The following is a 14,419-nucleotide window of genomic DNA, read 5'->3' on the forward strand; positions in this document are numbered from 1 at the left end:
GGATTTCTTTCAATATGAGAAACTGTAATGAAAACTGCATTGGCTATTAAACAAGCTTGTGAAGCAGTGGGTAGAGGATCCAGCAATTGCACTCAAGGCTGAGTAGTCAAAACACGTTGTCTGGTTGAAAAATTAACACAAAACTCACGAGAGACTACGGAGGACTTGGGACCAGCAGGACAGTAACCATGGAAACCAGTTCAGGTCAAGAGTCTGCGACCTTTGCAATCCTAAGAGCCATGTTTACCTCCAGTCCAGCTGATTAAGACTTGTTTAGAGCCCCAAATGTTAAAGGCCTTAGAAAATAAATATTAGAATACTACTTTAGAAAATATGTTAATTTGCGAAGATACCCCATTTTATTTGTGTTTTTAGGTTTGAAAATAAAGAAAAACCTAAATATTTGCAAAACAAGAAAAAAAGATATTGTCAGCGTGTTTCTGGATGCCGCGCCTCATACCTGCCGTTCTGATATCCTTCTGGCCTGCACTCATAACTCGCTTCTTTCATTTGAGTCTCTCACTGCTATCTGCGAGACAAGATAGCACACACACACACACACACACACACACACACACACACACGCACACACACTCACGCACACGCTCAGACACACTCACAGGCAGGAGGACCTGCTGAGTGTCAGTAAGGAAACAGCTGTGGATGCAAAGCAAGACGGCAGTAAGAGAGAAGAGAGCAGCAGGTGTCCAAGAAGCTGCTACTGCTGCTGAAGAGAAGGGAAACCAAGAGAGAAACAAAAGATTTATAGGGAAAGTCAAGGTTCTCCTTTTGTTTTCCTTTCTTTTTTTTCCTAGTAATTCATAGCATTAGCAAAATCGTCCACTTCCTGTGTCCGTGGCGGCCATTTGCAACCATCCACATATCATACCATCCATCAAACCGGCAGATTATCATCAATGTTTCCACTGACTCTGCTTCCAAATTTAGAAAAATTCAAAATTCCCCCAAATTTATTTAGCCACTAATTTACAAGGAATCTCAGCGTTTTCTTTTATAAGATGAAAGCAAGAATTACCTGGAGATGATAAGAGAGAGAGAAGCGTGTTTCTCTGTTTGTTTTGCTCTCCCATTGGCCACACTGGGACCAGAACATTTCTCACATTTCTCCCCTTCAAAGGAGCCGAAGAGGAGTCAGAGAAAAATATATGAAGCTTCTCCTCAGAAGCACTCAGCCATACTGAACAAACCTTATACTGGGTTTTCTCTTGACAGACCCAACTTTACCCGGTTCTAGTTTAATGCCACAAACCCAGTTCAATTTCAGGTTATCTCTTCCACGGCCAAAAGAAATTATTATGGATCCCTTAGTTTCTGAATCAGAACACGTCAGAAATGATCTGGTCATTAACACGTTCCCAAAATTAGTCCTAATAGTTTTAGGTTTTAAGTCTTGAGAGGGGAGAGGGGTTAATTAATCGCAGAGCTAAAGCAAAATGTCTTTTTAAGCTGATTTAAGCTGGTAACTTGATCACGATCCTCAGTGGAACAAGTCCTGAACACTAAAACTTACCAAGTGTCTCCATTAGCTTCTGGTGCAAATATCTCACCACATTTGAAATGAGACCAAACTAACTTAAAAGTAACTTTTCAGCAAGTTATGAGAGTTTGGTTTTAGTAAACAATTCCTCAATATTGATGAAAGCGATCGAGTTCCGCTGGCAGATTAATTGAACCAACAACATCAGGAAAATATCTTGGAATAAATGAAATAATCTGACTGTGAATCTAGTACTTTTTAAAATTTATGTTAAGGAATTATTGACTAAAAACGAGCTCATGTTGCAAGTTAGTTTTGTCTTACTTCATGTGTGCTAAGATTATTTCCACTAGAAACTAGACGAAATACTTGGTAAGAGTTTCTGTTATTCCGTTTTCGACAAAAAAGCGGCTCAGAGATGAAGAAGCCAAATAAACCAACGTAAATAAATCTGATTATACTTTGCAAAAGGGATTAGGGACGTCAGTTTTACCTTTTGGAAACGTGACCTATATAAGAAAGTTTATAAAGAATCCCCTCAGAAGTGTGTTTCTCCCAGTATTCCGGCAATCAAACTTTAAGTTGTGGTTAATGTTGTTTATGTGTAAACATGTTTTAACTGCATTTTAGTCCAAAAGGCCTTTCAGACTGATCATCCCAAAGCCGTCCATTTAAAAACAGCAGGTATCTTGACAGAGCGTCTTGGTGCGACGCTCCCTAAACATGGTTTAGTGTTCGCCGCGTTGCCACTCTCGCAGACGGAAACATGCCGTTTTACGGCCCCACGGGTTTAAACCGAGACCTGAGGAAACAGCGTTTGTAGCCGTCGTAAATACCATCTCAGCTATTTCTGAACGCCACAAATCATCCTCCGCTGAGCCACCGAAAACGCACGCAGCGTTACCCGTTGTTCAAAGTGCTGCGAGTTACTCTCTCCCCAAGTCAGCACCGTCCCACAAATCGGTCGTTTCAGCGAAGAGCATCTGTTGCGTCATAAAAGATAATTCCCCCCACGTTTCAGTGAGACACAGATGGCACGCATCAGTCAAACGTTTCTGGATGCTTTTTTTTTTTTTTTTCCTCCTGAGTCTGAGACATGACTTCATGCAGCCTCTGTGGGGGGTTTCTTCCTCTGTTTTCAGCAGATGCACCCTTCAGGTCCCCCCCGTTTCGGTAGTATCTTCCACTAAAACATCGTGGTTCGACGTGCGTCCACAACGACAGCATTTAACATCTGGTAAGACGCAGGAGCGGCAGGGAGGGAGGTCCGGTTTGTCCCGATGTGGCGATGTTTTTACAGCTGCGCAAGGCATCATCGCGGAGCAGCGAGGCGGTCGGCTGTGTCTTTTCCCATCTCCGTTCTCCGTCCCCCTCATGTTTCTCGTTCTTCATCATCTCCTAGGCGGCTCACTTTTGTCTTTCTCTCTCTGCCTCCCTCCAGACCTCGCCGACAACCTGGACGACTTCACCTTCCAGGAGCAGCTGCTGACCCCTCGGCTGGCCACCGCCGGGATGGGAGGGGCCCCGTCACCTGCGGCTCCGTTGCCGAGGAGCGGCCTGGTCCCCGTGCTGCCGACGACGCTCGCTCTCCTCACGCTTTGGCGCCACTGACGGACCAGGCCTTCTGCCCTCCGTTTTAGCTACAAATTCCTTACAAACACGTAGAAGGTGACGAATCTTTTGGACCTGTGAAACACCGACGGCCCCATCATTAACAACCAAAACCCTTCTTCTGCCCCCCTCCTACTCTAACAATAGTTTTCCTTCTTTCAAATTTGGCCGACAAACATCAAGCACACTCCATACCCCGTCTTGTAAATAAGAAAACCTCCAGCTGGCAAACTTTACTTTTTTGTACTCTCTGGCTTCACGTACTGACTTTGTCTCCATAGCAACAAGGCAGGAGAGAAGCCGATTATTTATTAAACTGTGGACATGTAAATAAGTGCGACCACTCTGTCTGTACCGACTGGTGGCCCGGCTGGACAGACCGAGCGTCAGCCGCCGCCATCTTCCAGCACTGGACCCGACGGCTGATAGGGAATCACCTTTTACTTCCAGGGAAAGTCCAGAATCGTCTGCAAACGAGGTTCTGCTGAATGCTTAGTGTGCCGTAAATGTCTTACCTGCAGCAGGAATCGATCTGCGTTTAACTCGAATTGGTTGATCCAGGCAGAAACTAACAATTGGTTCACGACTGTTTTTAAAGGGCCAGAACTGTGCCAGAGTGTATTGATAAAGTCCAATAAAAAAAACTCTGAAAATATTAATAAGTAGCTGCTTCTGCCTTTGATAAGTACTTCTTAATGGGGCAGGGTTGTGTAAAACTGACTTGTTTGAGCTTCTCGTCATGTTATAATGTTAGTACCTAATCTGTTGCTTTGATTCTTTCATGCAAGAAAGAATCAAGCTTATAGCTAAACATAGCTATAAGCTGTATAAAACAGACGAAGGGACAGGAAGCCCCATCTCCTCCTTTTTTCTAGGTAAAGTTCCTCTTCAGAGCTACCGTTTCCAAGCCCCACAGAGCTCCCCCCGCCACTTGGCTCCTTCAGACTAGCCTGCAGCAATTAGCAAACACCTGGTGGAACCGCGAGGTCTGCTGAGCTCGTCATAGGAGCGACTTCTCAGGGCAACGCTGGTAAAAACGTTGTTGGAGGGTTGATAGAGGAGCCATGTTGTGATGACTTCCTGAAGGCAGAGTTTCATAAAAAGCAAGAGTTTTTAAAGAGACAGACATCCGATTTCAAGGCATTAAATTACGAAAGTAACATTTATTTTTAGTCACATTTCATATAGTGTTTTCATAACAACTGATGATGAAGTTGTTACTTGACTGTGCCATAAAAGGCACAATGTACCTGGAAAAAACATAATACCGCTCCCTTAAAACTAAATACCACTGAAATGTTTTCACATTGATCTCTCCCTCCTGCATTTTGCAGTTGTTTGTGATTTTTTTGTTTGCTTGTTTTTGCAATTGAAATGACTTTAGAGACATTTACAATATTTCTCTTGATGCATGACAACAAATGTGACTTGTTGGTCACAAACTGGAGGGGCAGATCGATGAAATTCGGGACTTTGCAGATAAAAGCTGCTTTGATTTGACTGATACAAGAATATTTAAGCCCACAATTTATTATCCCAAAGGCACTGTTCATATCCATGTGTCTGTCGAGTCGAGAGGGCCACATTAAAAGTTGTGGTGGGCCGGATTCGACCAACATGGACTTCTACAAGTTCTGTCTGATGAGCTTTGTGACTTTTTCAGGCAGGTTCACAGAGAAACTGAACTTAAAAACACTTTTAGAGCTGGGATGTACGACTCTTAACTTGATTCCATAACTGGATCAGACTGGCTGCGTTGCTCTGTAAATAAGCTGGGTCTGTTGGGTCTCTTAAAGGGCCTTGAGGTGACATTTGTTATGAATCTGAGTTATACCAGTAAACTGAGAAGAATTAAATGAACCACGGCAGAAATAACAGGCAGACATGGGGATCAAAAGTTGAATCCAACAAGCGGAGGACTAAAATGGGAAGCAGAGAAACCAAGAAGAGTGACTGTTGGGGGGAGGAGCAGGGTTGCATCTGTTAAGAGACTAAAGTAGCTGAGGGAAAATGATTAATTGGTGTGGAATGGATCCACTGGGGAAACGGTGAGATCAGGGAAACGAAATAAGCCTCAGAAACATTAAGCATGACCAGAAATGAAAGTGATCAAAATATTGAAATGTAAGAATGAGAGACAACAAAAAATAACCCAGAAGTTCAAACCAGAATGACTCACTAAACTCCAACCACATTGTTGCTGGATAGTTACTCTTAAATGGACAGTATTATGACTTTTCCAGGCACATGGTGTCATTTTTATAACACAACCAAGCAAGTGTGGAACCTTTAGTTGTTATAAAAACGCTATAAATATCAAATGCGACTTAAAACAAATTTGACTTTGTAATTTAGCTTTTTGAAATTGAGTCTCTGTCTCTTTAAAAACTCCTGCCCTTCTGAAACTCCGTCTTCCGGAAGTCATGACAACGTGGCTCCTCATTTGACCCTTTAGCAATGTTTTCACTAAAGTTTCACCGAGAAGAAGCTCAGCTGATGCTCAGTTCCACCAGGTGTTTGCTAGCTGCTGCTGGCTAGTCTGAAGGAGCTGAGTAGGAGAGTCGATGGTTTGCCGGAAACCGCAGCTCTGAGGAGGAACTTCGTCCTCGAAGGCGGAGCTAGGTCCACCCCGGCGTTTCGCACAGCTGAATGGTTGCTATGGAGATGAAAGGATTTCTCAAACATGCATGAAGGAATAAAGGCAACACCCCATGTTTGTTTTCGACATGCTATAAAGCTAAAAAAAAGAAGCTGATCTTGCATGATACTGCCACTTTAATAGAAAATATTTCAATACATTTCATAAAGTAAGATCTTTGGTGTGGCGCCACTTCCTGTCTCTATTTCCTGAGACAGGCGTTGTTTAAATCTTAGCTCCTCCAATGAACCGTTAGCTTGAGCCGTCTAGACTAGCTAATCCGGATCGAAGATGCCAAAGAAGATAAGACATTAACTACTCATTACTTCTCAGCAGAACCTCGTTTGAAACATCTCCACTATCCCTATAAAGATACGTTGTTCTTTCAGAAGCCGTGCTTTAAATATCTCTTTTCAACTCTTGATCGTTCCTGTTTGGGTGTTTATATGATGAACTAAATGAATACTGGTTGTTTTATTTATTTATTTTTTTCTCTCTTCCTCACTCTTACAAGTAGAGTCTGCTTGGTTTCGTAAATCCGGTAGCTTTAAGTGTGTGACTCAGCCTGACAGTTGTACAGATGTGTGTGTGTGTGTGTGTGGTGTGTGTGTGTGTGTGTGTGTGTGTGTGTGTGTGTGTGTGTGTGTGTGTGTGTGTGTGGGGTGTGTGGGTGTGTGTGTGTTCTTGTGTTGGTGCCACGTTTATAAAAATGTGTTGATTTGCCATCTCTCTGCCGTTTGGAATGTGACGCTTCGCTATAACTTCCTCGCTTATCCATTCACCCTGTGCATAAAGCAAGTTTTGAAATGACACTTGCAGAAACGCTGCGACTCAGTCGTGTGCTTGTGTGCATTCAGCTAGCCGCCTTCTCAAAACCCTGATGTTTGCGTTTAATCACTGGGTCTCTTCGGGGTTTTTAGGCCACAAATCGGAAGTTCTGTTTCATGTTATTGTTTGTTTAATTTAAGTGAGATTTTAAAAGGAAGTGTGGCCCAAAAACGCCCCCAAAAAACCAAGAGCAGCTCCCGTGTTGTTTGTACTGGAGAAGGTAGGATGGATGTGCAGAGAGTCAGATCTGCAGATTTGTCATATCAAGACAAAGTGATTATAAATCAAGGCGCGGCATCCTTCCACGCTTGCAGGTTTCCCGCTTGCAAGCGAAGCAGCATTTCCACACCATTTTCTGACTTGCTTGCTGGAAAGTAAGAATAAACCAAGATGATTTCACTGTTTGGGTTTCTTTTTAGTCATTTTTAAGTTCAAATTACTGTCTGTTCAAAATAAAAAGTAAATGAAATGTTACAATCTGCAATAAATCACATGGGTTTGCAGGGGAAAAAAGAAAACTTTATATATATTTATATGTATAAATTTGCACCATTCATACATGGGAAAACTCACATTCACAGCAAACATCATTTCAATGCACTTTCTAAGACAAACTCATCCACTTTATACGCAGAAATTAGTCCAATTCAATCAAATGCAGCAATTCAAATTCAATCCTGTCCTAGTTTTAAACACTTTGGTTCATTTCAGGGGTGAAACAATGTTTTGTCTGCGTCTGGCTTGTCCAGACGTCACTTAGGCCAAAACTCAACTAAAATATGCTGACGGCCAAAAAAAGTATCATTTTTCATAACTAAAATTGCCAAAAATGTTACATATTTTTAAGGTGTTTAAATTAAACTCCAAATTTTTGGTTATTGTTTTGTTATGAGGACCAGATCACAGATCCAGAACTTGCTAAATGACGTCCAGTTTGCATTTCATTTTGAAGAAAATTGACCAAAAAAAAATTTTTTTAAATTTAATTGGTTCTCATCAGCAAAACAGGATCTAAGTCGGCCTTCATTTCAAAACACCTGCTGTGTTTAGTGTAGCTTTTATGCAGCATTTGAAAGCGGGTTTGTTGCCCCAACGTGAACTTTAGAGTCCATGTCAATGAATGGATGGGCTCCTGGTACCATGACAACAGGAGAAACCCAGCAAGCTCAGAAAAGACAATCGCTTTTCTAACTATTTTTTTTTTGTGAGTGGATTTGAGTTTATAGGTCATGGTTTTGTCCTCGTGTTGAATTTATGTTTGGTCAGGGGAGCCGCGCAAAAATCAGTCCATCATTCGCAGAACGGACAGAAAAGAAAAAAAATAAAAATCACAAATCATGGAGTTCTTCCTACATTAAATCATTATTATTATTATTATTATTATTATTATTTTATAGCAGTAGAAGTTCCTTCAGTGGTTTCACCGAGGAGAGAAAACGCCGCTCTTTGACCCGGTTTATCAAAAGACTCCCTGTGAATCCTGCACTTCCATTAATGATACATAATTTAAATGTTTAGGTTTTTTTATCCGATTGCGGTGAGCCTTCAGAAAATATGACGCCGTAATATCAGACGTGTGGCCGTCCGTCCGGCCATCATTTATTTTCTGACTCTTCCGGAAGTCGGAGTGAAAATGTGGACCCGGACATTTCAGCAATCCATCACAGGAAGTCCTGCAGTCCACCTTAAGTAAGTAGTATGTCTCTCACTAAAGAAATCTAACTAGTAATATTTTTTTCATATCATTAAGTTGTGATGAAATAGATAATCTGTGAAATAAAATCAACCTCCTCCTCCTTCTCCCATACACTGCTAAAGCCAGAAACAACCAATCAGAGCCAGGAGGGTCTAGGTCTCAGCGTAGCCCGTCATGAATGCTAACGCTAAATAGCATTGCCACTGACAATGGCGGATAAACAGTTTTCCTAAAAGGGAAAGCTCTATCTCCACATTTAGCAGTGTACACAGTAGGATGATTGACGGCACTAAGACCCTCCTCCTGCCTCTGATTGGTTGTTTTCGTCCGGTTGCTTTTCTTCAGATGGCAGTCGCAGCTCAGGGAGCAGATGGAGGAGAAAGAGTTTTGGACAGTTGTAGAGGAAAAACAACTTTGATTTTTGTAAAAGTCATACATTTACAAATATTTAGCTTAAACAGGCTAAAAACCAAAAAAAACTGCTTTCAGCTTGTTTAACGTTAGCCAACGCTTTCTCCCTCTCTTCTCTCTCTCCTTTAGCGGTCCATGGAGCAGTGTGTGCGGGTTTTAGGTTTTTTCGAGGAAACACCTCTGAACATTCACATTTTAAAGCCTGTTAGTCTTCACAGCCAGCCCAACCCGTCATTACATTAGGGTGGGGTCAGGTGTGGTCTGTTAACGACCACACCGAGCCGGGATGTGTCATTCCACAGTCCCCCTCCGCAGCACAGGCGCCGCCCGCTTCAGCCCCAGTCCCAATATATATATATATATATATATATATATATATATATATATATATATATATATATATATATATATATATATATATATATATATATGCTGCTTGGTACTCTTGAGAGCTTGTTGACTTTTCTCCAGAACATGTGAGGTCATGTCGATGTGTTCCCACCGCAGCAACGCGGCTATTAATGTCAGAGAGCCACTCAGCGTCATCTCGCACGTCCTAAGTGTTTCGGTGTCAGTTGCTGTGGTACCGCAGACGTGATGCTTCCCCGTGGACATTAAGCGGCTTTCAGCAAGCAGGAGGTGGTTCGCTGTTCAGACAACAGCTGATGGTTTGTTCACCAGAACATGGCAACCATCCAGCTGTACAAAATGCCTGGATGGACTTAGCTCCGCCTTCAAACCGTTTTTCTGAAAACTGTCGCCCTCTTTTCCAATCAAGATCAGCAAAATGTAGCTCTTGTGATGTCGCATTATTAATGCTCATTCTGCGCCGCTAATTGATACTTTGTTGTTCTTTTTTGCGCCACCGGATACCGGGAAATGTGTGAGGGCGTGACGCTTTACTTCACAAAGAGCGTTCCTTTGAATTGTTCCCATTTTGTCTTGTTGTGAAATCAATATTTCCTATTGATTTTCAGTGAGAGCGGTACATGGTTTTCAAATTGTTTTACGAGCACAAATCTGAAAAGTGTGGCACATGAATAAACACTTTCATAGGACCAGTATCTGCTAGCAGCAAATCGTTTGTCATATGTCTGCCAGTAGCTTGCGCAAGTTGGAGTTACGAAAATAAATTGTAATGTACTGTAAAAAAAACAACAACAAAAAAGTTTTTGATCATCGTATTAGTGCTAGGATGAGGTGGATATGCAAAACACGCAAACGTGAAATGGAAATACTTTTTCCGCGTCACATGTGATCAACAGCTGGATGTTACTAAAGGAGGGAAAGATGAAGAAAGCGACAGGAAATAGGAGGAGGATGATGGAGTGCTGTGATTTATAGTGATTTGGCATGTGAACAAACTTATTCACGTGATTTTAATTGCATTTCAAATGTAAAGAAATATCACAATTGAAAATTTTATATATATATATAATATATATATATATATATATATATATTATATATATATATATATATATATATATATCATTTTCACCTTTGCCAGGTAGCAGACGCTCATTCGCCTCAAACAATGAAACGAGCTTCATTAGTCCTAATTGTTTGCGTTCAAAGCCTGTCTGCTCCCTAACAAGGTCAGCTCCCCACGTCTGTCTCTGCCAACAGTCTGAGCACCAAAACCCTCTGGTGTGGTGATTCACACCCACACACCTTCTTCCCAGCAGATCAAGATTAAAAGAAATAATAATAAATAACACCGTCCTCGTCCAGCTGTGCTCTTCACCCCTGAGCTGGATTGCAGGTATTGTTAAAATATATATATATATATATATATATATATATATATATGTAGTGTTCTTCTGGACGCAAACGATTTGTTTATTTCTATTTTTGGGTAGCACATTAAAGGGGGCGGAATACAAATCCAATCCAGACTTCCAATTTTTGGACAGTTTTGAAAAGCATGCATGGCTCTCCCTTCCCACTTCACAATCATCCAATACTTCGTTTTGTTCCCGTCAATCTCAATAAAATGCAGTGAAGTTCCAGGTTGGAATGGGGAGTGTGAAAAGTTGAAGGTGTCTGAACACTTTGGTATGAGCTACAAAATGTTTCCAGACAGTGCAATTTCTCTTTGACTTGCTTAAAGGGGCAGCATTATGTATTTTCCAGGCGCATAACACAATCACGTCACTATGTTACGTCCAGGTATTGTTAAAATCTGTTTATATTCAATGTAACTAAAAAAAATTTGACTTAGTAATTTAACACCTTGAAACACCTGCCTCTTTAAGAAGCTCCTGCTCTTTCTGAAACTCCGCCTTCAGGAAGTCGTCACCAGCCGTCTCCTATATTATGAGCTCAGCAGTTAAACCAGGTGTTTGCTAATTGCTGCTGGCTAGTCTGAAGGAGCTCAGTGGAGCTGAAGCTCGGAAACTGAAGCTCAGAGGAGAAGCTTTGTCCTCGAAGGCGGAGCTAAGTCCATCCAGGCATTTTGTACAACTGCATGGTTGTACAAAATGTGACGCGGAGATTAAAGGATTTCTCAGACATGCATAGATGAATCAAATCAACACTCCAGGTATGTTTTGGATGAGGGAATAACATGATGTGAAGCTCAATAAAGTCAGTTTTTCACCATGCCGCCCCTTTGAGCAGCTCACATTTCTGTAAATGTCAGTGTGAGTGCAGCAGGTTTGCCCAAGAACAGCAGTGTGACAGAACCAGTCTGGCTATGAGACGGGCCCATTCCGTCGCGGTGAACGAGCTGCTCTGCTCACCGCAAACATGGTTCCAACTGAGGATTACGTCACTGCCAGAGAAACCACCGACTTCTGATTAGGTAGTGGAAAAAAAGAAGAAGAAAACAACACAAAAACAATAAATTATGTTCAGATTGAACTAATTAGGGAACACAAGAAAAGCAATTTAGCCTTATCACCCTGAGTCATGCCCGACTTATCATTAGAGCACGAGAAAAAAAGTAAAAATGCAACAAATAAACTTTTGAGGCTGCCGGAATAAAAGCTCTATCTCCAAATCAATCGCTTTGATTTACTGCGTCTGCCTTTTATTTGCTCTCTTCTGCAGGACTCTTTGATCGGCCATATTGCTGCCCCAGTGCCACTCTTGAGACAGTGGGAGCGTTTTTTTTTTTTCTCAAGCACGGCGTCGCGAAGATGCTTGTTGTTCAGCAAGTTTAAAGAAGTCACTGACCGCACAGATAAAAAAATAGATTAAAATCCCTAAATAACGTTTTGAGGGAAGGAAAAATAAAAACAAACAAACTTCCCAGTGCAATAAAACACAGTGAAGTGCAACAGGTTTGACAATTTGAAGAGCGTGACGAAGAGGACGAACCGTGCTGCGGCTGCATTGCTCCATGTGCGAGTTGTGGTTCGTTCCTTCCCGCTTCATTGCTCTTCCTTCCCTCTCCTCTGCTGGATCACGCGGGGGCTCTGCAATTAGCCAATTAGCCCGCCAATTAAACGGGCCTGATCATTTTCACCTTTGCCAGGTAGCAGACGCTCATTCACGCCTCAAACAATGAAACGAGCTTCATTAGTCCTAATTGTTTGCGTTCAAAGCCTGTCTGCTCTCCTAACAAGGTCAGCTCCCCACGTCTGTCTCTGCCAACAGTCTGAGCACCAAAACCCTCTGGTGTGGTGATTCACACCCACACACCTTCTTCCCAGCAGATCAAGATTAAAAGAAATAATAATAAATAACATCGTCCTCGTCCAGCTGTGCTCTTCACCCCTGAGCTGGATTGCAGCTTTTGAGATGTTAAGAGAGGCTGATAGTGAGGAGATGAGCAGGGAGAGCAGCAGCCGGCCCAGGATGGGGGTTTTGCTCTCTGAATGCTAATGCGAGGCTTGAGAAATGGCCATTGAAATGCGGGGTCGGCGTGCTTTCTTAGGCTAATGCTCGGGCCGATGAGCGAAAGGTCACTTCTGTGCTAGTCGGCAGGATATCGGAGGGAAGTTTTGTCTGCGACTCACAACTGTACAACTCATGAGCTCATGTAGCTTAGTGAGAGTCTCCTGATCAATGACGTAATCAGTTGGAATTAGATTTTCTTTTCTTTCTTTTTTTTTACCCCCGCTGTACAGAAATGTACAGAAATCTCAAATTTCTGTCCAGTTCCCAAAGTTAGGATATAACTCAAGTGAACAAGAAAAATTATTTAAACATCAGTCGACATAAGAGAAAAACACAAAACTGTACCGAGTGGGTTTTTGTTGTTTTGTTTTTTGACTAGTTTCTAGTCCAAATATGATAGCTTTGTCTTATTTCAGGAGTTCTAACAAAGGGCATGCTTCCAAAAAGTACTCTTTGTTCCAGTTCATTTTATTTCACAGCGTACAAGAGAGTGATTGACAGCACTAAGACCCTCCCCCTGGCTCTGATTGGTTGTTTTTAAATAGCACTGGGAGAAGGCAGAGGAGCTTGACTTTGTTTGACAGATTATCTGCCTGATACCATATTGTCACAACATAGTGACAGTTTCAACAAATACATAAAAAAACATGAAAAATAAAATTACATACTGCAGCTTTGACAGTAAAATAGTCAGTGAGCTGAGATCTTTGGATTCATCCAAGGATCTGTGACAGATTGCTGTGGCAAAAAACTAAAAGTCCTGCAAAGTTTTTTTTAAAGGGTCTTGAAAGAAAGCAGTTCTCGTGAAAGGTCAACTGTGGTGTGTTGCTGTTCACTACTACCACTTCCAGATGTGTTTTTCTGAATAATTACACAGTCACACACGGTTATTTAGACCCCTCAGTGCCCTCAAGAGTTGGAAGGGTCATCAACCAGTGCATAGAAATCAAAATAACTTTGGCATTCAGGAGCTTAAGAGTTCTCCAGTCCAGTCCGATTTTTTTTGCTTTCTTTTTTATTTTTTTAACCAAGTTGGATGTTGGAAATTCCTCAGCCGCAGAAAAGAAGAGAAAAAAAGAAAAGAAAAGCCTGAGACATGTCGTGTCATTCAGAGCTCATTCATGTCTAATTACCATGGCACTAAACCATTTTCTTAGCCTTTGTGGGCCTGTTGAGAGGATGGCCAGGCCCACGCTCTCCCATGCGCACAGCTCCGGCATCCTCCTCCTGCTCCTTCGGCAAACTCAACAGCAGCAGCGGCGGCGGCAGCGGCGGCAGTCACACAGAATGAATGGAGCTGCCTCAGGAATGCAGACACAAAGGGAGGAATGTCATTCTGCCAAGTGCAGCTTATTCCAAACCAAACCAAAGGGACATGTGCACCACACACAGAAGCACCCCACAAGTCCAGGCATGTTCAAAACACAGGGGGTGAAAAGCCTTATGATTTCTCTTTCTCTCCTCCACCCCCACTATAACAGAATACAAACATCAACTTTGTGCCCAATAATTTTTGTACCTTTGATGAATTTTACTGCCCCCCTACTATTAGACATTATGCAGATGACACCTTGGTGTTCTCAGTGTTTCATCAAAAAAAGATGCAACCATTCATAAAGCTTTGAATAGTAGGTTGTGGTTCCTTTATGTGCCAGTGATTCATTCTTCATATTTTATGAATAAAACTTAGGGCTGTCTGGAATTAAAAAAAAAAATCTGTGCTAAAATTAGGGCAAAGGTCTACTTTTAGCACCGATTTAGCATTTTTCAAAGTTAGACGTTTTGCAGACGACACCTTGGTGTTCTCAGTTTCTCCTAAAAATAAAAAAAGACATATATATATATATATATATATATATATATATATATATATATATATATATATACAACA

The 14,419-nt window shown here is 41.8% G+C and overlaps 1 protein-coding gene across 1 annotated transcript in view; it reads left to right on the plus strand.

Annotated features, from left to right (window-relative positions):
* The window catches only part of gpc3 (glypican 3), a 149,446-nt gene extending 143,104 nt beyond the window's left edge, over positions 1 to 6,342 (plus strand). Inside the window, exon 8 of the mRNA XM_055034535.1 lies at positions 2,940 to 6,342. Within this exon, the coding sequence (XP_054890510.1) occupies positions 2,940 to 3,109 (170 nt within the window). The 3' untranslated portion in view covers positions 3,110 to 6,342. The remainder of the gene's footprint in view (positions 1 to 2,939) is intronic.
* The last annotated feature ends 8,077 nt before the right edge of the window (positions 6,343 to 14,419 follow it).

This window comes from Poeciliopsis prolifica, unplaced genomic scaffold (assembly GCF_027474105.1).
Source record: "Poeciliopsis prolifica strain line A6 unplaced genomic scaffold, Auburn_PproV2 SCAFFOLD009, whole genome shotgun sequence".
NCBI lineage: Eukaryota > Metazoa > Chordata > Actinopteri > Cyprinodontiformes > Poeciliidae > Poeciliopsis > Poeciliopsis prolifica.